Genomic DNA, 24862 nt, shown 5'->3' on the forward strand with positions numbered 1-24862 from the left:
AGGGAAGCACCATGAATATTCATAAGTACCCAGTCTCCTCTGTCCATATCAAACTTCCTTGCCCTCATAATAGTGGGGTTCCTTTACCTGGTAGGCTAGCATATTAATCCCTATATGCTCATTACCATATTGCTAAAGCAAATTTGTGGTTAAACATCTGCCAACGATCCTATCCTAAAATATCCAAACTTAGTATCAGTTCAGTATTCTTATGGTTGCCTAGTCTCATTTTATGCCAACTTTTCTCTTAAGCAAGCTAGTTCCCCAAAATCTAGGGTGACTATTGGGCCACTTTATCTGTGCAAAAGGTCATAGGCCTATGCTTCATTTGTGCTAATTTGCTTAAGCCAGTGTTTTACAATATGCAGTCCTGTAGGTTCTTTGTATTACTGCTAGGTAAAATCAAGGCTAAGCTGGCCCTAAGAGGTACAGTTTTTAGCCCAGCTCTGACACTGCTTCCCCTCTGTGCCTTTGGGCAAATCAATTAGACCTTGTTTATACTGTGATTTTAGCCACCCATGTGGCTCCACTGATATAAACCATGCACCAGTGGAAACTCTGTCTACACAAGGGGTTTGCACAGTGCAGCTACACTGACTTGAAATCCCAGTGGAGAGAAGATGACTGACCCTTTGCTGACAATGGTCTTTGTTAATGGTTCTAGCGGAACTGGTGCTGAAAGTGGTTTGCCTGCTGATGGAACAAAATTATTTTCAGTACGGTGCAGAAAAGATTCCTAAGACGTGGAGCAGAGTCTTCATTGTGCTCTCTGTTATCATATTGAAAACAGTTCCAATAGTAGGTAAACTGTTTTCATCCACTAGGACAAAAGTTATCAGCAGATTGTCAGTTTCTTAGCATAGACCAGAACTTAAATTCACTGCCTCATTTCTTCATCTGTAAAACAGGAATAATACAGTGACTCCTCACTTAACGTTGTCCTGGTTAACATTGTTTCGTTGTTATGTTGCTGATCAATTAGAGAACATGCTTGTTTAAAGTTGTGCAATGCTCCCTTATAACGTTGTTTGACAGCCGCCTGCTTTGTCCACTGCTTGCAGTAAGAGCAGCCTGTTGGAGCTGGTGAGGGCTTGGAACCAGGGTGGACCGGCAGCTTCCCTATCAGCTCCCTTAAGTTCTCTGTGCGGCAGCTGCCCAACAGGCTATCAATTGCCAGGCAGTTCAGCTGTCCCTCCCCCCGCTGCTGTGTGCTTCTCCTGCCCTCTACCTTGGAGCTGGTCCCAGGAGCCTCCTGCTTGCTGTGTAGAGGGCTGGGGGGGAGAGGGGTACTAATGTCAGGGTGTCCTCCTTCCCCTGCCTCCCTGCTCCTGTACCCCATTTCCACGGAGCGGGGGGACACGACAGAGCTCAGGACGGAGGGAGGTTGGTGGCAGCAGCTGCTGTCTCAACTTGCTGATCTACTTAAAAAGACAATGTATTTAGAGTGGTGTCAGCATACTTCGAGAGATGTGCATTGCCCCTTTCTGTGTGTGTGTGTGTGTGTGTGTGTGTTTGTGTGTTTCTCTGCCATGCTGTGTCTCCTCCCTCCATTCATGCTAGTTAATCATTTAGCACAGGGGTTCTCAAACTGGGGGTTGGGACCCTCAGGGGATCGCGAGGTCATTACATGGGGGGTCGCGAGCTGTCAGCCTCCACCCCAACCCCGCTTGCCTCCAGCATTTATAATGATGTTAAATATTTTTTAAAAGTGTTTTTAATTTATAAGGGGGAGGTCGCACTCAGAGGCTTGTGATGTGAAAGGGGGTCGCCAGTACAAAAGTTTGAGACCCACTGATTTAGCAGCAAGGCATTCCCTGGGAAATATCCCAGACTCCATTACCTCAACAAAGCTTCACAGTCATCATTGCAGTGTACAGTATTAAATTGTTTGTTTAAAACTTATATTGTATGTGATACATTAAAAACATAGTCATTTGTCTGATGAAAAAAATTTCCCTGGAACCTAACCCCTCCTCTTTACATTAAATTGGATTCGCTTAACATTTCGCTTAAAGTAGCATTTTTCAGGAACATAACTACAACGTTAAGCGAGGAGTTACTGTACTTACCTGGCTTCCAGGGATGTTGTGAAGTTTAATTTAATGTTTGTACATGCTTTGAAGATCTGCTATAAAAGTGCAAAGCATGAAGATTTGCAAATAATTCCCTTCTAGAAAAATAACTGTATTGCCTAGTAAAATAGAGAATGGTTATTAAAATGGAAAAAAAAATCATTCTTTGCTCTGTTGAATTTGCCATTTGGCTTCTCTCAATGTTAGGCCAGGCAAATCTTCAGGTAAAGTTGCAACCCAAAGAAAGTATTACATATAAGCAGATACAGCTCAATGCACCAGTCAATTGCTGGGACAGCAGGTTTTTGCAGAAGTACTATGTGCTGCCCATGCAGAGAATCAGGGCTTGGGAGTTACCTTGACAGTTCCTCTCCTCAGGGGGGTGATTGGTGTGAACCTATTTACATTGGAAAAAGGGATATGCTACCGTGTCCTCCTGGCAAAAATAAGTTCTTTTTTGTAGCAAGTGGGTGGACTCTACTTGAAGGTTGGCTCAGGTGAGGGAAATGCTCATGCTGAGGTGAGAAGATCCATCACAAAGCAACATGGAAAAGGCTGCAATCTTTCTAGACTACTCATGATTTCATAATATCTGGAAAGACCATACAATTTAAAATCCTAAACAGATTGGAAAGTGAGACCCCTTCCAGTGCCACTAAAATATTTTCTGTGACAGAACAGAAGCAATTAGGAGCAAATCCTGCCCCTTCCCAACCTCTTGGGGATCAAGGGGTCTCGGATATAGAACTAAAGCTGTTCCCTTGTGCCTGGGGCTGGTGGGCCAGGATTTTAAGAGCTGGTGCAGATAGTGGACACCCTGCATGTTCTGAACCTTGGCTTCCGGAGTGTTGCTGTGCAGTTGTATGGAAGGGAAGATGGGGTGGGAGAGGTGGACAGTGTAGGGGGTGGAGTATGGCAGTGGATCTCCCTTGCTGATTCTGTCACAAATAATCAGAAAACAATAGATACTTTGGTACCAGTGTCAGTAGCTGTGATTATCCAGTAGTCTTAGTAACTCACTAAATCTTCTCCATTGTTTTTTGGTGGGGATGGAGCTGCCTACAGAGGTGTCCTAGAATATTGTTGGGTCCATGAGCTTCTGAGAACAGGCTGTTACCATTGCCTGACACCTGATGAGTTCCTGATCTTGGTCTGAGAAAGTGGTGATCATCCAGGATAGGAGAGTGTTTCTTGTTTTCCCAATGTCCATATCCTGTACCTTTTAAAGAATACTTTATACTAAAGCTATTCTGGCAAGTAGCTAATACATTCATACTTGGAATATAGCTTTTACATGTGAAACCTATGGTGGGGATAAGGTGTATTTGTTTATTTTATTTTATGGAGTTTTCAGATTCCTCCATTTTCTGTTTTGCTCATATTTTTAAAGGCACCCCTGCATCAGGCTGACACGTTCTCAAGGAAAGAAGAAACTGTGAGTGCTGCCTCCTGAGCAGCAAGGAGGGGTTGTCTGGGACACACAAAGCACTCCCTCTTCTTGTGTTATTCCCAAGCCCTTTTAGCACAAGAATATAACTTCATTTTCATTCTTAAATTATAGTGTTGGACATTTGTCAATATTCCATGGGTTTCTTTTGTAGGCCCTCCAGGAAAAACTGTGGAACGTGGCAGCTCCTCTCTACCTGAAACAGAATGCTTTGGCATCAGCTGCTGCAAAACAGGTGAGATTGTAGGAGCCATGTCTTCATGAGGGCAAGTCCTCTGGGCAAGGATCTTCCCTCGTGTGTTAAGACAGGGGTAGGCAACCTATGGCACGGGTGCCGAAGGCAGCACGCAGGCTGATTTTCAGTGGTACTCACGCTGCCCGGATCCTGGCCACCGGTCCAGGAGGCTCTGCATTTTAATTTAATTGAAGCTTCTTAAACATTTAAAAAACCTTATTTACTTTACATACAACAATAGTTTTGTTATATATTATAGACTTATAGAAAGAGACCTTCTAAAAAACATTAAAATGTATTACTGGTACGCAAAACCTTAAATTGGAGTGAATAAATGAGGACTCGGCACACCACTTCTGAAAGGTTGCCAACCCCTGGGTTAGACAAACACCTGTCAGGGATGGTCTAGGTTTATATGGTCATGCCTGAGGCAAGGGAGGCAGCAGGCCTTGAGGACCTCTCAAGGTCCCTTCCAACCCTACATTTCTATGAATCTATGATGGCTTTAGCACAACAGATCTTGTGAGCAACTGTTAGACTACTTAGACTCAGACTCAACTGCAACAAAATCAGCCTAGGTAGATCTTCCTCGGAAGACGATACGCGGAGAGCTTTTAGTTTCCTGCAGGCATTTAAATATGTTGAATGTGGAGTTCTACATGATCATAATATCTTCAATCAGATGGTTGACTCATAATTTAGATATCACCCAATTATCTGCTGTGTGTGTAGTTTTCTCTTTAAAAAGAAAAAAAACATCCAAGCAATTCTGAATATCTTAAGTACATGTGGAGTTACATACACATCAGCCTAGGATTCATCCCACACCTCACACACAATTCATATTACTTTTGGAATCCAAGATTACTAAAATAGTCTATTTTACTTAAACACTCAGAGGCATCTGGCACATCTTAACAAAGAGGTTGGCAACCTTTCAGCAGTGGTGTGCTGAGTCTTCATGTATAGACTCTAATTTAAGGCTTCGTGTGCCGGTTATACCTTTGAGCGTTTTAGAAGGTATCGCTATAAGTCTATAATTTATAACCAAACTACTGTTATATGTAAAAGAAACAAGGTTTTCAAAATGTTGCAGAAGCTTTATTTAAAATTAAATTAAAATACAGATCTTATTACTTTAGTGTGATCCTTGCCCTTGTTTTTCCTTGCTGAGTTTTCCAATGTCTGGTGGCACCTATTTAGATACTTATAACTCAGACGCCTGTGTGCAGCTTAAAGTTGATAACCGGCTAGCAGGAGGTCAGTGGCTGGAATCTCAGATCGGCAGCTGAGGTGAGTGGAGCTGGTGGCTGGTAGGGCTGAGCAGGTCCGGAAGCCTGGACCCTGTCTCTCAGGGGGCCTGCGCTGGAACTCTCAACCGGAAGCAAAGTGAGTGGGGCAGCGGGGACCCCGGCTGTCAAGGGGCCAGCAGCCAGAACCTCAGAGCAGCGGGGGGCTGACCGCAACAGCTCTGGGGTTTCCACCACTGGCTTCTGCCAGCTGGGGTCTCAGCCTGCTGCCAGCCTGGGGTTCCTTCTCCCAGGCCAGCAGCGGGTACTGAGCGGGGCTGCAGTGGAGGGGGACTCCGGCTGGCAAGGGGCCAGCAGCAGGAACCCCAGAGCGACAGCGGGCTGAGCAGCTCAGCCCGCTGCCGCTCTGGGGTTTCCACCACCAGCTCCTTGCCAGCTGGGGTCTCAGCCTGCTGCCAGCCTGGGATTCCTTCCCCCAGGCCAGCAGCTGGCGCTGAGTGGGACCAGCAGCAGGACCTCGGCTGGCAGGAGCCGGCGGTGAAAACCCCAGAGCAGGGGCGGGCTGAGCAGCTCAGCCCGTCCCTGCTCTGGGGTTTCGGCTGCTGGCTCCTTGCCAGCTGGGGTCTCAGCCTTCCCCCAGGCTAGCATCGGGTGCTGGGTGGGGCCCCGGCTGGTAAGGGGCCAGCAGCGGGAACCCCAGAGTGGCGTCAGGCCGAGCAGCTCACCCTGCCCCGCCTGCCATGAAAAATGGACTCACATGCCACCTTTGGCACACGTGCCGTAGGTTGCCGACCCCTGGTCTAAGTCATTAATGAAAACATTGAATAGTACCAGACCCATGACTGACCCCTGTTGGACCCCATTAGTTACGTCCTCCCAGTTAGACAGTAAATCTTTATTACCATACATACTCTATCATAAGCCAGTTCATTTATAAGCCGAACCCCCCCACCCCCCAAGATGGATAAGATGGTAAAAATGGAAAATTTTTATGACCCATTCATAAGCCTACCCTATAATTCAGAAGTCAACAAACTTTGGCTCCCAGGCCATCAGGATAAGCTGCTAGCAGGCCGAGATGGTTTGTTTACCTTGAGCGTCCACAGGCATGGAGGTAAACCTAAGTAAACAAAGTGTCCCGGCGTGCCAGCTGCCTACCCTGATGTGACGGGACAGCAACTGTTGGGGAATTTTATTTTTTGGAGGGGCGGGGGGGAGCAGGGGAGTAACCCCTGTGACCACCCCCCACATGATCCCACCCCTAACCCAGGACCCCCACACTCTCCTCATCCCATCCCTTCCCACCTTATCTAGGGAGGGCCAAGGGAGGATGTCTCGGGCTTGGCTGGAGCTGCTCTGGTGGGCCGGGCGGTACAGCCGCAGTGTGCTCTGGGGAGCGGGACCGAACGGCATGGCCGCAGCCTGCCAGTGCCAGAGCTGCAGCTGCTTCGGAGGCTGGGGGGAAAGCAGCATGGCCAGAAGCAGAGAGACTTTGGCCCCACCTCTTTCCTTCTGGCTCTGCTGCCTGTGCTGCCTCTCCTTGCTCCCTCTGTTGGGAGGAGGGGCTGTGTCCCACCTCTCCCTCTCTATACATGTTCATAAGCCGACCCCCTTCTCTAGTGCTTCCCTTTTTTACTAAAAAAATTCAGCCTATGAACGAGTATATATGGTAATTACTCTGAGTACAGTTTTTCAACCAGTTGTGCACCCATCTTATAATAATTTCATCTAGATCATATTTCCCTGGTTTGCCTGTGAGATTGTCATGTGGGACTGTGTCTAAAGCCTTATTAAAATCAAGCTATATCATGCCTACAGCTTCCTCCTGTCATCTACTTGGCCAATAAACCTTTCAAAGAAGGAAATTAGGTTGCTTTGGCGTGATTGGTTGTTGTCAAATTTATGTTGGCTATTACTTATTACCCTCTTATCCTCTAGGTGGTTACATGAGTTCTTGAAGATAATTGCTACGGGTTCAGAGATGGCTTCAGCAAGTTCATAGTATACTGTACAATTAATTTTATCAGACCCGCTGACTTGAATACATTCAACCTATCTAACTGTTCTTTAACCTGTCCTTTCCCTGTTTTGGATTGTGTTCCTTCCTCCTTGTTAATATTAATTATGTTAATTACCTGGTCACCATTAACCTTTTTAGTGAAGACTGAAGTAAAATAGGCATCAGACACCTCATCCTACTTGATGTCATTCATTTTCGCTCTCCTTCCCTGCTAAGTAGTGGACTTATGCTTTCCTGTGTTTTTTCTCTTGCTCCTAATGTATTTAGAATCTCTTCTTATTCCCTTTTATATCCATTGGTAGATGTAATTCATTTTGTGTTTTCTCCTTTTCTGATTTTGTCCCTACATGCTTGCACTATTCTTTTATACCCATCCTTAGCAGTTCATCCATGTTTCAGCTTTTTGTATGACTTCTTTTTGATTTTCAGGTTATTAAAGAGCTTCTGTTGGAGCCATGTTGGCCTCAGAGGAAAAAGTAGTAATTTTCCTTGGGATAGTGCATTGGGATAGTTTGCTGTTGTGCCTTTAATATAGTCTCCTTTCAGAAACTGTCAGCTACCATGAAATCCTTTTTTCCTCAGCCTGCATCAGCACTGTGCACCACTGGCAGCGGCATGCAGTGTGTGTGTAGTTACATGTGACAGTGAAATGCCCTGGCAGAGGGGAGGGAGCGGGGAAAGGCTGAGCTGCCCGCTGCTTTCTCCTTGCCAGAGCCTTTCCCCACTACCAGAATCTTTTTCTGTGGTAGGGGAAGGACTCCCACTGCCTCCCTGCTGCTGGACAATATACTGCTAAAAGTAACAGTGTTGATGTGGGAGGCATGACTTGGGCTTGTAGAAAGCCACGTAGGGTATGTTCTCAAGTATAGGCCCACACCCTTCCGGCATGTCTACTCTACCCGCCTACGCCTTGCCTCATTGTCTACACTCCGGTTTATACCTATGCTAGAGGGGCTATATGGGTGTGTTCCTTACACACTGGCAGAAGCGTGCAGTGTAGACACCCCTTAGATTTTTCTTCCCATGGGACCTTACTTACCAGTTCTCTGAGTTTGTCTGCTTTTTTTGAAGTCCATTGTTCTTATTCTGCTGCTCTCACTTCTTCCTTTTATTAGAATCAGGAGATCTATCATTTCATGATGACTTTCACCCAAATTGCCTTTAACTTTCAGATTCACAACCAATTCATCCCTGTTAGTCAGAATCAAGTCTAAAATGTCATGAAACTTCTAAAAAGTCATCTCTCTGACCATCTCTGCATATCAGATGCTGGCAGCTGATCTCATTAGCTGTGTCTTAAATGACTCTATTGGAGTGATGAAAGTCAACAATTTGTCATCCTCTTTGATGGTTTGTAACATTCATGTGGTGATTGACTTGATATTGTTGCCTGTGAGCTGGAGCCCAGATATAAAAGCTGTCAGTTTTTAGTTCAGATTAGAGATTGGACTGAACTGGTACTCGGAACTTGGGCACAAGGCACAAACATAAGAACGGCCATACTGGGTCAGACCAAAGGTCCATCTAGCTCAGTGTCCTGTTTTCTGACAGTGGCCGATGCCAGGTGCCCCTGAGGGAATGAACAGAACAGGTAATCATCAAGTGATCCATCTCCTGTCGCCCATTCCCAGCTACTGGCAGACAGAGACTAGGGACACTGTCTCTGCCCATCCTGTCTAATAGCCATTGATGGACCTATCCTCCATGAATTTATCAAGTTATTCTTTAAACTCTGTTATAGTCTTGGCCTTCACAACATCCTCTGGCAAAGAGTTCCACAGGTTGATTGTGCGTTGTGTGAAAAATACTTATTTTTGTTCGTTTTAAACCTTTACTTTAGACCTTAGTCCATCTCATGCCTGCTGCACATTGGGCTACCCACATTTGCCATCCTTGCCTGTCAACTGCCCTTGTCAAGGTTCCTTCCCCACTTTGAACTTTGGGGTACAGATGTGGGGGACCTGCATGAGAAGCTCTAAGCTCAATTACCAGCTTAGATCTGGTCTGGCTGCCACCACTTGCAAGCACTACTTTCCTTCCCCGGGTAGCCTTGAGAGACTTCACCAGTTTCCTGGTGAACACAGATCCAAACCCCTTGGATCTTAAAACAAGAAGAAATTTACCACCCCCCCCTCCTTTCTCACACCAACTCCTGGTGGATCCAGATCCAACTTCCTTGGATCTTAAAACAAGGAAAAATCAATCAGTTATTAAAAAAAGGCTTTTAATTAAAGAAAAGAAAGGTAAAAGAAAAACCTCTGGGAGAGATTAGCATACCAGCTACTCCCACAGACAACAGATTCCAAACACAGAGGATGTTCCCCTGGGCAAAAACTTAGTTACACAAAATAAAATACCCAAATACCCAATTTGACTATTCCTCTAATTGCACAAGACAGGTTACAAAGAAATAAACATAAACCTATTTATTTCCTTCACTAATACTCACTACTTAATAAGAGGCTGAATTCTGGAGCTTTCTCAGGCCTGTCAAAGTGAAACTGACTGAGACAAAGGGAACTTCCCTCCTTCCTTTTGAAACATCTTGTTCTCCCATTGGTTCCTCTGCTCAGGTGTTAGCTAGGCTAGGTGAACTTCTTAACCCTTTACAGGTAGAAGAGGCATTAACCCTTAACTATCTGTTTATGACAGCCCTTCTCTCCAAATCTTCCCATTTCGTGTTGAGATGCTTGATGTCATTCAGAACTGTTTGTTTCCATGTTATTTGCGGTTTTCCTCTCTTTCTTCTTGCATTTTCTGGCTTCCATTCAAGGGCGGTATTTAGTAAGCGTTCTTTTTCCATTCTCAGCACATGTCCCAGCCGCTGATGTCTTGTAGATTATTTGTGAGTGGGTGCCTTGTCCAGTAATTTTTCTGATTTCTTCATTCATCTTCATATCTCTGTATGTTATTCCCAATATTCTTCTTAGACATTTGTGATGTAATGGATGCAGCTTTTGTGTATCTTTCTTGGTAAGTTGCCGTGGCTCACTGCTATATGTTGTGATGGCGATAGCAATTACTTTGTACACATTCAGTTTTGTCTTGAGGGAGATGTTTCTGAGTCTTCCAAATGCAGCGTTTGCCTTCCTGATTCTTCGTCTTCTTTCCTTGGAACTCGTTTCATATTGGCTGATGGTACTTCCGAGATACATAAAATTGCCCACCTTCTCCAGTTTCTCTTCTTTCAATTTTGATTTCTGTCCCTATAGTCCACATGAACATGACTTTACATTTCTTTGCATTGCATCTCAAACCTATCTTCTCCATTACTTCTTTTACTTGGTTTGTGTGTTTTTGTAGTCCGTTGGCATCTTCGCTGATGAGCTATGTCGTCAGCAAACTCTAGATCAAACAGCCTTGAATTGTTCCGTTTTAGGCCATGTGTATCACTGTTTTAAACCTGCTGCCTATTAATTTCATTTGGTGGCCTCTGTTTCTTGTGTTATGAGAAGGAGTAAATAACACTTCCTTTTTTACTTTCTCCACACCAGTCATGATTTTATAGACCTCTATCATATCCCCCCTTAGTCGTCTCTTTTCCAAACTGAAAAGTCCCAGTCTTAGTAATCTCTGCTTATACGGCAGCTGTTCCATACCCCTAATCGTTTTTGTTGCCCTTTTCTGAAACTTTTCCAAGGCCAATATATCTTTTTTGAGATGGGGCAACCACATCTGCACAAAGTATTCAAGATGTGGGCGTACCATGGATTTATATAGAGGCAATATGATATTTTCTGTCTTATTATCTATACCTTTCCTTATGATTCCCAACATTTTGTTAGCTTTTTTTGACTGCTGCTGCACATTGAGTGGATGTTTTCAGAGAAGTATCCACAATGACTCCAAGATCTCTTTCTTGAGTGGTAACAGCTGATTTAGACCTCATCATTGTATATGTGTACTTGGGATTATGTTTTCCAATGTGCATTACTTTGCATTTATCAACACTGAATTTCATCTGCCACTTTGTTGCCTAGTCACCTAGTTCTGAGAGATCCTTTTGTAGCTTGTCACTGTTTGCCTGGGACTTAACTATCTTGTGTAGTTTTGTATCATCTGCAAATTTTGCCACCTCACTGTTTACCCCTTTATCCAGATCATTTATGAATATGTTGAATAGGACTGGGCTCAGTATAGATCCCTGGGGGACCACTATTTACCTCTCTCCATTCTGAAAACTGATCATTTATTCCTACCCTTTGTTTCCTATCTTTTAACCAGTTACCAATTCATGGGAGGACCTTCCCTCTTATCCCATGACAGCTTACTTGACTTAAGAGCCTTTGGTGAGGGAGCTTGTCAAAGGCTTTCCGAAAATCTAACTACAAATCTAAGCTTTTCCCATGTTCAATTTTGATGCTGCTACCCTGAAATGAGAGAGAACATGCACAGAAAAGCCAAAACTGGAGAATCCAAGTAGAAGCAGAGGAGAAAGAGAGCTATTCAGCAACCTGGAAACAAACCTAAGCTGGAAACAAGTATCTAGTCCTGTTGAGAGAAGATACTGACTATTTGAGTCTCCGGTTAATTAAAATGTAGTGAAGAGACAGCTATCATTGTCTGTCAGAGCCCACTATGCTGTAAAGAGCTGTCTCCAGAGACTGGTGGAAAGAAAAGTCTATTAGGCTTGTATATCTTTCTCTAATTGCAATAACTTTACGGGCAGCTCTTCCCAGCAGTACCCAGACCCCTCGGTGAGGTTACTTGTTCTGATTGCACATGCAGCTCACTCCCCGAAAATGAGAGGAGAGGCCAACCTTTCTTATAGTGTAACTTGGTGGTACTTGACTTCAATAGGAAGTGCTACTTGCAGAGAAATTAGCAACCTTCTTTAATAATCTCAGCACTTCTCCAGTTAATTTGTGCATGTTTTATATGTTCTACTATAATCAACTAATGTACCATCACAAATGGGATAACTTATTGCCTAAACTGTGAACTATATATTTTAAAGAATCCAGAATGATGTGTGTGTTTTGTTTTGTAGCTGAAGCTTGAAATTGAACGGGGAGCATTCTTGACTGTAAAGTTGATTGCAAGAGGATTGGACACTTTTTTTAAAAATCAAAAATCCAGACAAACCTGAAACTGCCCATTTAGATCTTAAACTCGAACAGGGTCTTTGGGGCTGCTGTTTTTTGCTTACCTCTTGTGCTATCCCACTGTATCAGGGCAGTTATTACAGGAGTGGGTTAGTGGGCACCAGAAAGCTTACAATGTGGGTGGTCTGAAACAGGATGCAGGGAGAGATGACGTCAGGAAAGAGAAAGGGATGGGTAAGCAGCACATAGACACCTCCCATGAACATCCCTGTTTCTGCAAGGTTTCATGCTTTGTATTTCTTTTAATTTATTTAGGGCTAGATTCTAATCCCCCTTACACATATTGGGTACTACTTTATTCCATGAATAGTTCAACTGAAATTATGAGACTGAGATGCTATTCGTCTCAGACGTATGAGACTGAGATGCATGAGTAAAGGTCTCTGACTATCACACTCGCCCAGCAGCTGAACAAAATCTGACACAGTTAATCACATGTTGTTTATATTGTAGATTATGGAAGAAACTTACAAAATGGAGTTTATGTACAGTGGAGTGGAAAATAGACAAGTGGTCATTATTCACCACATGAGACTGCAAGCCAAAGCGTTACAACTTATAGTGACTGCACGTACTACTAGAGGGTAAGAACTACCTGCAGGGGAGGCTCCTTGAATGGGTTAACAGCAAAAATCCAGTTCTCTCAAGCTTGGTTGCAAATGACAAAGGTAACTTACATGTGTAATACATCATCATATGCAAATAACGGGTCATTAAAAGACTGTTGAGAATGAGATGGTTTTTTCAAAATACCTGTTGAGCTACACAGCATAAAGTCAAGTGATGAACTTACTAGGAGTGTACAAACCATTTGGGTTTTTTCCTCTGACAAAAGGATATGAAATACATATCTAATCACTTCTACTTTGATAGGGCATCATTCATTTTAGACCTGAAAATTTGGAGTTTATTTAAATAGGAAAAGGTCAGATGCATATTAAAAAAAATACCTGTCATATTTATATTAATGGATTACCCTATAAGCTTGTTAATGAGTCTTTTCTGTTAGAAAAGAAAAAAAATCTTTTGACGGACTTATTTCTGCAGTGGATGTTTTAGGCACTAGTTCTGCAAATACTTAAGCATGTGCAGAACTTTGATCAGATGAGTGGCCCTGTTTAGTTCAATTTGATTATTCAAGTGAGTTTAAAGTTACACACGAGTTTAAGTGTTTGCACAATCAGAGCCTTATGTTATGTCTGTACTGGAGCTGAAAGGTGTATGAGACATACCTGCAGTAGGTCTGATCAAGCTAGTGCACTAAAAATGGAAGTGTAACTACTGTGGCTCGAGTGGTAGAAGGGTCTACCCATCCCAAGTACATACCAGTTCAAGATGCTGATTACGTACCTGGGCAGCCAGTCTCTCCCGCTGCTCATGCTGCCACAGCTACACTTGGATTTTTAGTGCGCTAACTCAGTCAAAGCTAGCGCGGATATGTCTCCTCAAGCTGGAATGTACACCTTCCAGGTGCACTGTGGACATATCCTTAGTTTGTCACGGTTAGGGCTCAGTATTAGGAGGCTGGATTTTTAGCTTTTATTTCCAGCTATAACACAGAGTTGCCTTGGGAAGTGACTTAACCTATTTGCTTCTCAGTGTCCCATGTTACAATGCTGAAGTTAATACTTTCTTCACAGAGGTAAAGAATCTCTTTAAATGCAAAGATTTATTTTATGAAACTATCATGCTAACCTCTCATCTGTAAGATCTTGCACTTTCCACGAGCACAGGATGTTCCGGAATCTCTAGATAATTTTATAATGCTGGTAGGATTATAGCCAGTCTTTAACTGAGGGGAGAAAAATAACAGGAACCTTTTATCTTCATTTCAGAGTGGAACCGCTTTTTGGAATGTGTGAAAATTTTTTACAGGAGGTGGATTCTTTTCAGAGGTGAGTTCCCCATTGCTCTTTCCCTTTCTATTAAACAAAACAAAACAAAACAAAAATCACAAGAACATTGATACAAAATCCTTTCTCACCTATGAAAGCTTATGCTCCAATACGTCTGTTAGTCTATAAGGTGCCACAGGACTCTTTTGCTGCTTTTTACAGATCCAAACTAACACGGCTACCCCTCTGCTGTGATATGTAATTATAATCTCAGACAGAATGTGTCAAACTGATCTTAAGCTTTTAAGATGTATGTAATTCTAAAAAATAAAAAAATCCAAAGTTGCATAGTATAGAAAAATTCTGCTCTCAATCTACACAGAGGGTTTCATCTTGGATATCTGGCTGTCTTTGCAACTCTTATTGCCACCAATGAGATCTGTGCATATAGGGCCTGATCCTGCACCTATTGAACTCAGTTAGCTCAGTTGTGTAGAACTGGGGTCTTAGAAAAAACAGAATATAACCAAGTAGAGAATCACTGGGCAGGTCTGAAAACACAATATCTTCTCTCTTCTCTCCCCCCCCCCCTCCATTTTCTTTAATGAATGTACCATATGGATTATTGAAAAGCTTCTTATGGCTTGTAGCAAATGCCCCAAGATCATAATCATCTCATATTATTAGGTAACGGATTTAAAAATCTTGTGCAGTTTTTGGCTTCTAATAGGCTGACAATTTATTTTTCACTTTTAAAGTGGCTATCACTGTGGTATCTCTGATTGTCCCCATGCCTTCCACTTCTGGTGTGCATGTGCCAGATCAGATTTTTTGGACCAGCAGTATCCACTGGGGTTGTACCTGCATGCTGGATGCCCTTGCCCACCACCCACTCATGGGCATAAAGACAGAATGAGCCCAACTGTCCCTCAGTTCCTTTTTACCATCCATGGCTGCAAGGCAGAACCCCTGCAATGTCCACGTCTTTGCACCCTGGCATCTATGGCACCTTCCTCAAAAAAGGTACATATGCACTATCAGATCCCTTCAGGTGGGCTTAATGTTTTTATGTGCACCCAGTTTGTGGGACTTGGTAGTAGCAGCTGTGCATGAAAAATCCAGATAGCAGGGACCCCCAAAAGTGACTCAAAGAGAAGAATCTGAAAAAATCAGATTTACCTGGGAGGAAAAAATAATCACCATTGAACCTGCAGATGCTAATTGCAAATTACTGGGTGTTCTTGTCAAAAGTAGGATTATATTAACTGGTACAAGGTATCACAATTTACTGAACAGTTCCCTCAAGAAAATAAGGAGAAACTGTTATCTCTTGTAGTTGGGGGACATTGGGTGTCTCATATATCACTGCAAGCAACATTAGATACTTCGGATACTGCAGCATGCTCCATAGCCACCTTTATTGCCATGCATAGGAGTTCATGGTTACAATCTTCTAGAATACTGAGGGAGGTCCAGACAAAGCTGAGGGCCTCCATCTGTTCAGTGCTAGAACTGATGAAGTCCTGCAGCCTCTGAAAGATTTGAGAGTCACTCTCCATTCTTTGAGGTTGCCTGCTAGCCCCTAAGCATGTTGGGTAACAAAACTACTCTAGACAAAGGCCCTCCGCATATTACAGTAGAACCTCAGAGTTACGAACTGACCAATCAACCACAACCCTCATTTGGAACCGGAAGTACGCAATCAGGCAGCAGCAGAGACCAAAACGAAAACGAACAAAAAAAAGCAAGTATAGTACTGTGTTAAACGTAAACTACCGGGGGAAAAAAAGGGAATGTAGCATTTTTCTTCTAAATAGTAAAATTTCAGAGCTGTATTAAGTCAATATTCAGTTGTGAACTTTTGAAAGAACCACCATAATGTTTTGTTCAGAGTTACGAACATTTCAGAGTTCCGAACAATCTCCATTCCCGAGGTGTTCGTAACTCTGAGGTTCTACTGTGTAACTGACAAAGCTCATCAGAGCCGCTGAGGAAGAAGTAGAAGGCCTGCTGCCTCTTCCTCTGCTATTGCACACCCTGTGTCCTCCTTCCAGCAGCAAGACTGATGCTGCTTCAAGAACTTTTCAGAGCCTTTGGATGATCTGTACCCTTTCCTACCTGCCACCCCTTTTGGCAACTTCCTTTTTATTTTCAGGTGGGCCTGGAATTGAATTACCTCAGACCACTGGGTCTTAGAGATCAATGTGGGTATTCCATTCTATTCAGACCCTTCCTGCCCCCCACCTCTCTTCCCAATTCCTCTTCAGGAGCCCCTCTTAAGACATACTGTTACAGCAAGAAGTGGGCTCCCTTCTAAATCTGAGAGCACTGGAAAGAGTTGTTTCTGGAATTCAGAGGGGAGAGGGGTTTTAACGCACATTATTTTCTAGTCCCAAAGAAAGTGGGTTGTCACACAGTGCTACACTGAAGATGTCTCAGCAAGTTCATCCATCATTTCAAATTGAGGATGGTAGCTGTCGCTTCCATAATCCCATCCTTGGATCGCCAAGACTGGTTTGCGGCTCTCTACATACAAGATGCATACTTTCACATATCAGTTCATCCAGCACACAGAAAATACCTGAGATTCCAAGTGGACACTTTCCACTACCAGTACAGTGTTCTGCCCTGTGATCTTTCAGCAACACCTGGGGGTATTCATTAAGCGCTTGGCAGTCATGGCAGCGTACCTGAGTAGACAAGGGATCCAGATATATCCGTACTTTGACAATTGACTCATTCAAGGATGGGTGAACTAGAGTGCCTTGTAATAAAGGAGGATATTGATATAATAGGCATCACAGAAACCTGGTGGACTGAGAGCAATCAATGGGACACAATCATTCCGGGGTACAAAATATATCGGAAGGACAGAGCAGGTCGTGCAGGAGGAGGAGTGGCACTATATATGAAAGAAAATGTAGATTCAAATGAAGTAAAAATCTTAAGCGAATCCACATGTTCCATAGAATCGCTATGGATAGAAATGTCATGCTCTAATGAAAATATAACATTAGGGATCTATTATCGACCACCTGACCAGGACAGTAATAGTGATGATGAAATGCTAAGGGAAATTAGAGAGGCTATCAAAATTAAGAACCCAATAATAGTGGGGGATTTCAATTATCCCCATATTGACTGGGAACATTTCACTTCAGGACGAAATGCAGAGATAAAATTTCTCAATACTTTAAATGACTGCTTCATGGAGCAGCTGGTACGGGAACCCACCAGGGGAGAGACAACTCTAGATTTAATCCTGAGTGGAGCGCAGGAGCTGGTCCAAGAGGTAACTATAGCAGGACCGCTTGGAAATAGTGACCATAATACAATAACGTTCAACATCCCTGTGGTGGGAAGAACACCTCAACAGCCCAACACTGTGGCATTTAATTTCAAAAGAGGGAACGATACAAAAATGAGGGGGTTAGTTAAATAAAAATTAAAAGATACAGTGACTAAAGTGAAATCCCCGCAAGCTGCATGGGCCCTTTTTAAAGACACCGTAATAGAGGCCCAACTTCAATGTATACCCCAAATTAAGAAACACAGTAAAAGAACTAAAAAAGAGCCACCGTGGCTTAACAACCATGTAAAAGAAGCAGTGAGAGATAAACAGGCTTCCTTTAAAAAGTGGAAGTCAAATCCTAGTGAGGCAAATAGAAAGGAGCACAAACACTGCCAGCTTAAGTGCAAGAGTGTAATAAGAAAAGCCAAAGAGGAGTTTGAAGAATGACTAGCCAAAAACTCCAAAGGTAACAACAAAATGTTCTTTAAGTACATCAGAAGCAGGAAGCCTGCTGAACAACCAGTGGGGCCCCCTGATGATCGAAATACAAAAGGTGCGCTTAAAGACGATAAAGTCATTGCAGAGAAACTAAATGGATTCTTTGCTTCAGTCTTCACGGCTGAGGATGTTAGGGAGATTCCCAAACCTGAGCTGGCTTTTGTAGGTGACAAATCTGAGGAACTGTCACAGATTGAAGTGTCACAAGAGGAGGTTTTGGAATTAATTGATAAACTCAACATTAACAAGTCCCCAGGACCAGATGGCATTCGCCCAAGAGTTCTGAAAGAACTCACATGTGAAATTGCGGAACTATTAACTAAGGTTTTTAACCTGTCCTTTAAATCTGCTTCGGTACTCAATGACTGGAAGTTAGCTAATGTAACACCAATATTTAAAAAGGGCTCTAGAGGTGATCCCGGCAATTACAGACCACTAAGTCTAACGTCGGTACCGGGCAATAGTTAAGAATAAAATTGTCAGACACCTAGAAAAACATAAACTGCTGACCAATAGTCAACATGATTTCTGTAAAGGGAAATCGTGTCTTACTAATGTATTAGAGTTCTTTGAAGGGGTCAAAAAATGTGGACAAGGGGGATCCAGTGGACATAGTGTACTTAGATTTCCAGAAAGCCTTTGACAAGGTCGCTCACCAAAGGCTCTTACGTAAATTAAGCTGTCATGGGATAAAAGGGAAGGTCCTTTCATGGATTGAGAACTGGTTAAAAGACAGGGAACAAAGGGTAGGAATTAATGGTAAATTCTCAGAATGGAGAGGGGTAACTAGGAGTGTTCCCCAAGGGTCAGTCCTAGGACCAATACTATTCAATTTATTCATAAATGATCTGGAGAAAGGGGTAAACGGTGAGGTGGCAAAGTCTGCAGATGATACTAAACTACTCAAGATAGTTAAGACCAAAGCAGATTGTGAAGAACTTCAAAAAGATCTCACAAAACTAAGTGATTGGGCAACAAAATGGCAAATGAAATTTAATGTGGATAAATATAAAGTAATGCACATTGGAAAAAATAACCCCAACTATGCATACAATATGATGAGGGCTAATTTAGCTACAATGAGTCAGGAAAAAGATCTTGGCGTCATCGTGGATAGTTCTCTGAAGATGTCCATGCATTGCGTAGAGGCAGTCAAAAAAGCAAACAGGATGTTAGGAATCATCAAAAAGGGGATAGAGAATAAGACTGAGAATATATTATTGCCCTTATATAAATCCATGGTACGCCCACATCTTGAATACTGTGTACAGATGTGGTCTCCTCACCTCAAAAAAGATATTCTAGCACTAGAAAAGGTTCAGAAAAGGGCAACTAAAATGATTAGGGGGTTGGAGAGGGTCCCATATGAAGAAAGATGAGGCTAGGCCTCTTCAGCTTGGAGAAGAGGAGACGGGGTATATGATAGAGGTATATAAAATCATGAGTGATGTGGAGAAAGTGGATAAGGAAAACTTATTTACTTATTCCCATAATACAAGAACTAGAGGTCACCAAATGAAATTAATAGGTAGCAGGTTTAAAACAAATAAAATGAAGTTCTTCACACAGTGCACAGGCAACTTGTGGAACTCCTTACCTGAGGAGATTGTGAAGGCTGGGACTATAACAATGTTTAAAAGGGAACTGGATAAATTCATGGTGGCTAAGTCCATAAATGCCTATTAGCCAGGAAGGGTAAAGAATGGTGTTCCTAGCCTCTGTTCATCAGAGGATGGAGATGGATGGCAGGAGAGAGATCACTTGATTGTTTCCTGTTAGCTTCACTCCCTCTGGGGCACCCGGCATTGGCCACTGTCGGTAGACAGATACTGGTCTAGATGGACCTTTGGTCTGACCCAGTACGGCCATTCTTATGTTCTTGTGTTCAAGGAGGGTCACCACAGCAGATGGTTGATTCCTTTTACCTGATCCTACATCTTTTCGCCATAGTGGGTCTTAGGATCAACACCGTTGCTGACCAAGAGAATAGCGTTTGTGGGGGGCAGTGCTAGATTCCATATTGGAAAAGGCTTCTTTGTGTCACAGGAGAGATTCAGGACCAAGGAAGAGCTCATCAACCAGCTGTAGGCTTGCCTACAAATGTCAGTAAGAATTTGCCTCAGACTCCTGCGTCACATGGCTTCCTGCACTTGCATCATATAGCATACCAGATGCCTCTCATGCAAGGGTAGTTGAAATCTTTATATTTACCAGCAGAGATCATATGAGGGTGCAGGTCCCCCAAGGAGTACTCTCATTCAGCTGATGGAAACACATTCTGCTGGTGTGCAAAAGAGTACTATTTTCTCCAACTCTGCTTATCAGGATGCTGGTTACAGATGCCTCCATGCTGTCTTTGGGAGCTCACCTTAGGTCACTTTCAGCCAGGGCCTCTGGATTGCTGAGGAATCTCATCTGCACATAAATGTTCCAGAACGTAGAGCTATTTGTCTAGTGTGCATGGCATTCCTACCCATGCTACAAGGACGATCAGTCCAGATGATAGATAACACATAGCAATGCTTTATGTGAACAGCCGAGGAGGAGCATGGTCATCTCTGCTTTGCCAAGAAGCTGTTAATCTCTGGAACTGGTGCATTCATCACCAATCATGTCAGTAGGTATGCATCTACCAGGCTTGCAGAACTTCCTTGCTAATGGATCATCATATAATTGATCCTGCAGAGCATCTGCCGTAGGTGGGGATACCCAACAGTAGCCCCATTTGCTTCAGACAGGAATAAGAAATACCAAACATTCTGTTTGTGGTGAGGTCTGTGCCCAGGCTCTCTGTCAGATGCTCTCCTCATCTCATGGACTCCAGGAATAACTTGTGGCTTCCAAGTTCCTGTTAATATCAAGAGGCCTACAGGCCAGTCAGCCTCACCTCAGTCCATGGAAAAATTATGGAGCAGATCCTCAAGGAATGAATTTTGAAGCATTTAGAGGAGAGGAAAGTGATCAGGAACAATCAGCATGGATTCAGCAAGGGCAAGTCATTCCTGACTAACCCAATTGCCGTCTATGATGAGATAACTGGCTCTGTGGAAATGGGGAAAGCGGTGGATGTGATATACCTTGACTTTAGCAAAGCTTTTGATATGGTCTCCCACAGTTTTCTTGCCAGCAAGTTAAAGTAATATGGGCTGGATGAATGGACTATAATTGGATAAAAAGCTGGATACATTGTTGGGCTCAACGGGTAGTGATCAATGGCTCCATGTCTAGTTGGCAGCCGGTGTCAAGTGGAGTGCCCCAAGGGTCGATCCTGAGGCTGGTTTTGTTCAATATCTTCATTAATGATCCAGAGGATGGCGTGGATTGCATCCTCAGAAGGTTTGCAGATAACACTAAACTGGGAGGAGTGGTAGATACGCCGGAGGGTAGGGATAGGATACAGAGGGACCTAGACAAATTAGAGGATTGGGCCAAAAGAAATCTGGTGCAGTTCAGCAAGGTCAAGTATAGAGTCCTCCACTTAGGACAGAAGACTCCCATGCACTGCTGCAGACTAGGGACTGAGTGGTTAGACAGCAGTTCTGAAGAAAAGGACCTAGGGATTACAGTGGCCAGGAAGCTGGATATGAATCAACAGTGTGCCCTTGTTGCCAGGAAGGCTAACGGCATTTTGGGCTGTATAAGTAGGGGCATTGCCAGCAGATTGAAGGACGTGATCATTCCCCTCTATTCGGCATTGGTGTGTCCTCATCTGGAGTACTGTGTCCAGTTTTGGGCCCCACACTACAAGAAAAATGTGGAAAAATTGGAAAGAGTCCAGCAGAGGGCAACAAAAATGATTAGGGGGCTGGAGCACATGACTTAGGAGGAGAGGCTAAGGAAACTGGGATTGTTTAGTCTGCAGAAGAGACGAATGAGGGGGGATTGATAGCTGCTTTCAACTACTTGAAAGGGGGTTCCAAAGAGGATGGATCTAGACTGTTCTCAGTGGTAGCAGATGACAGAACAAGGAGTAATGGTCTCAAGTTGCAGTGGAGGAGGTTTAGGTTGGATATTAGGAAAAACTTTTTCCCTAGGAGGGTGGTGAAGCACTGGAATGGGTTACCTAGGGGGGTGTTGGAATCTCCTTCCTTAGAGGTTTTTAAGGTCAGGCTTGACAAAGCCCTGGCTGGGATGATTTAGTGGGGAATTGGTCCTGCTTAGAGCAGGGGGTTGAACTAGATGACCTCCTGGGTCCCTTCCAACCCTGCCATTCTATGAAACTCAAACAATTCAGCAGTAGTAATCCTGCTAGCACTAACCTGACCCCGGCAGTTTCAGTATTCAGACTGAATGAACCTGTTGACTCAGCCCCCAACATAAACTGTCTTACCACATGTGATTTCCCAGAACAGAGGTCAGCTCCTACATCCAGGCCTAGCATCGTTGCATCTGACAGCATGGTTAACTACTATTAAAAGAAGCTGCTCAGCTGAGGTCCAGAACATATTGGTGCGTAGCAGAAAGGACTCTACTAAACTGACCGGCGCAGGAAAATAAAAGAGGTTCTCTGTTTGAGTAGCACAACACTATCTGTTTCCATTAGAAATCCCAATTCCTATTATTCTACACTATTTGCTATCCATAAAGCATTCAGAGGCATCCATTAACTCTATAAGGATACATTTAGCAGCAGTATCAGCATATCCTTCTATTTAGAGTCACGCCATTTTTTTCCTGTCGTCCTGCCATAACTAGATTCTTTAAGGACCATATTCATGTGTCTCTTCCCATCCTCTCCCATTCTTTTCATGGAATCTTAATATAGTCTTAGTTTGGTTAATGGAGCCTGCTTGTGAGCCCCCTAGAAACATGTTCTGTAAAATATCTATCTATGAAAACTGCCTTTTTTAGCAGCTGTAACAGCAGCTTGAAGGCTAGAGGAAATTCAGGCCTTCAGGGCTGGTCCACCTCAAAAGACAAAGTGGACATTAGACCTCATCTAGGTTTTTTACTAAAATTGTCTTCGATGTTTTATTTGAATCAGATGTTCTTTCCTACACCCCACTGCAACCAAGGGGAAGCCAAATTGCTCACCCTTGATGTAGTTAGGGTTATTTCATATTACCTTGACAGAAAAGACCATTCAGAGAAGCTCACCTAAGAGCATTTGCTGATAGGCTGGAATGTCAGTCAGTATCTAGCCAGCGACTGTTTAAATGAATATCTAGTTGCATTAGGTCACGCGATGACTTAGCTAGATTAGATTCACACAGGCAGGTGAGAGCCCACTCTGCTCGGGCTCAGGCAGCTTCTCTGAGAAGCATAGCAATTTTTTCTAATGTTGAAACCAAGGTTGAAACTTGTCCATTTATTCTGATATCTTTAGAATGTTTCTACTGTCACGATAGAGGTGATCAGTTAAAGCTGAAGCAATAAGTGGTTTAATTGAGCAGCAGAGTTTCTGAGTGACTGTAATAAGCATTTGATTTTTGTTCAATATATTTTTAACACACACAGATGTTTTATTTCTGAACTGCCCCATATGCAAGACAGTTTTGTGGATAAGCTGCTGGACTTAATGCCCAGACTTGTGACCTCCAAGCCTTCAGAAGCGGTGAAGATCCTGCAAACAACGCTACGACAGAGCACCTTCCTTCAGCTTCCTCTTCCAGAGCAGGTCAGTAATCCATAGAGGAGTGTAGAGCAGCCCCAGGTTCCAGGGTTAACTCTGTCCTGGTGGAGCCAGGAGGCTTATATGGCCTATTTGGCTGGCTAGTCAGGAGAGGTATTTCTTCAGATATTGCACAGTGTTTCCAGGACTGTCCTCAACAAGCTAAGGAGCTTGAATAATTTTTAGATAGTGTCAGGAATTTCTAAAAGTTTACTTTGTATTTTCTTAGATGTTTGTTTTCTCCCTCTTCCCTTTTCCTCCCAGATCCACAGAGCTACTGCAACTATTATTGAACCTGCTGGCGAGTCTGATAACCCTTTGAGGTTTACGTCAGGACTCGTGGTGGCATTGGATGTTGATGCAACTCTGGAACATGTGCAGGACCCTCAGAGCACAGTTAAGGTTCAGGTAATGAGTGATTCTTCCTAAAGGGAAACAAGAAAGTAAAGTCTTTGAGGAGAAGTTTGCGTTTTCCCGTGATGCGCACCATCGCAATATTAGTATTTCTTAGTTATAAATAATTATGTACTTTAATAGCAGTGAGGAATTTTTTTGTGTAGCTAACACAACAGTATGTTTAGAGACTGTCCTGACCCACAGAGTCCAGATCTTCACTTACCCAAAGATTGTAAGAATTTGGTTTGAGCCCATCTCTTCTTACATAACAGCTAGGAACAGCAGGTATGATATGTCGGATCACAGCACTGGTCTGTCAGGAACTCTGTCATGGCACTCTTGGATTGCAGACTCTTCAGATGGTGCCGCCTTTTGCATTCAAAAAGCACCTAGCACATTGTGGACATTAGCAGAAACAACTAATACATGCCAACAGAAATATCTGTACATCCCAGTGGGATGAATGAAATTATGGAAGCAGAAGAGGCTCTTCTGAAGGATATATAAAGATATAAACCCATTGCTCTCCTTTGAGATAAGTAACTAAACTGCAGGAAGGGAATTTTTTTTTTTTAAATGTTGCCAAGAGGATGGATGTGGAATGGTAGTAAGTAGATTATATAGCCTTACAAAGTGTTCACTACTGGATGGTTACCCAGGAGAGAGTATCATCTTCAATATATTTTTTTGTATACCATGGTCCTGAATGGCTGGTGTATAGCCAGTAAAACTAGAGGATATGGAATCTCATCAACAAGGTACGCTATGCATTCCTGCCTTCCCAATGGTAGCAAAAAAGTACTCCCATAATGTGTAAATTCCAAGTATAGTAAATGTTGGATTATTTTGCCTCTTTTTCCATAGGTATTATATCCAGATGGACAGACACAGTTAATCCACCCTAAACCAGCTGACTTTCGAAATCCTGGTCCTGGAAGACACAGATTGATAACTCAGGTTTACCTTTCTCATACTGCCTGGACAGGTAAGGAATAATCAGAATGAGTTTATATGCTTAAATGTTGCTGTATCTTTATAAACAGGAATGCATCATTTTACCTCAGTGGCTTGGTACATAAAGTGCATCTCACACGCATGAGA

At 43.2% G+C, this 24862-nt stretch overlaps 1 protein-coding gene across 4 annotated transcripts in view; it reads left to right on the forward strand.

The window, feature by feature from the left end:
* INTS4 (integrator complex subunit 4) overlaps positions 1-24862 on the forward strand; it is a 70642-nt gene that overhangs the window by 39842 nt on the left and 5938 nt on the right. For all 4 annotated transcript variants that reach the window (XR_007772615.1, XM_050940714.1, XM_050940724.1 and 1 more), the window contains exons 17-22: positions 3674-3754; positions 12583-12713; positions 13965-14024; positions 23212-23371; positions 23630-23773; positions 24626-24746. Coding sequence is in view for 3 of the 4 variants with exons in the window: in XM_050940714.1 (XP_050796671.1) it covers positions 3674-3754; positions 12583-12713; positions 13965-14024; positions 23212-23371; positions 23630-23773; positions 24626-24746 (697 nt within the window). In the remaining variant the exon portion in view is untranslated. The remainder of the gene's footprint in view (positions 1-3673; positions 3755-12582; positions 12714-13964; positions 14025-23211; positions 23372-23629; positions 23774-24625; positions 24747-24862) is intronic.

This window comes from Gopherus flavomarginatus, chromosome 1 (assembly GCF_025201925.1).
Source record: "Gopherus flavomarginatus isolate rGopFla2 chromosome 1, rGopFla2.mat.asm, whole genome shotgun sequence".
NCBI classification, from domain to species: domain Eukaryota; kingdom Metazoa; phylum Chordata; order Testudines; family Testudinidae; genus Gopherus; species Gopherus flavomarginatus.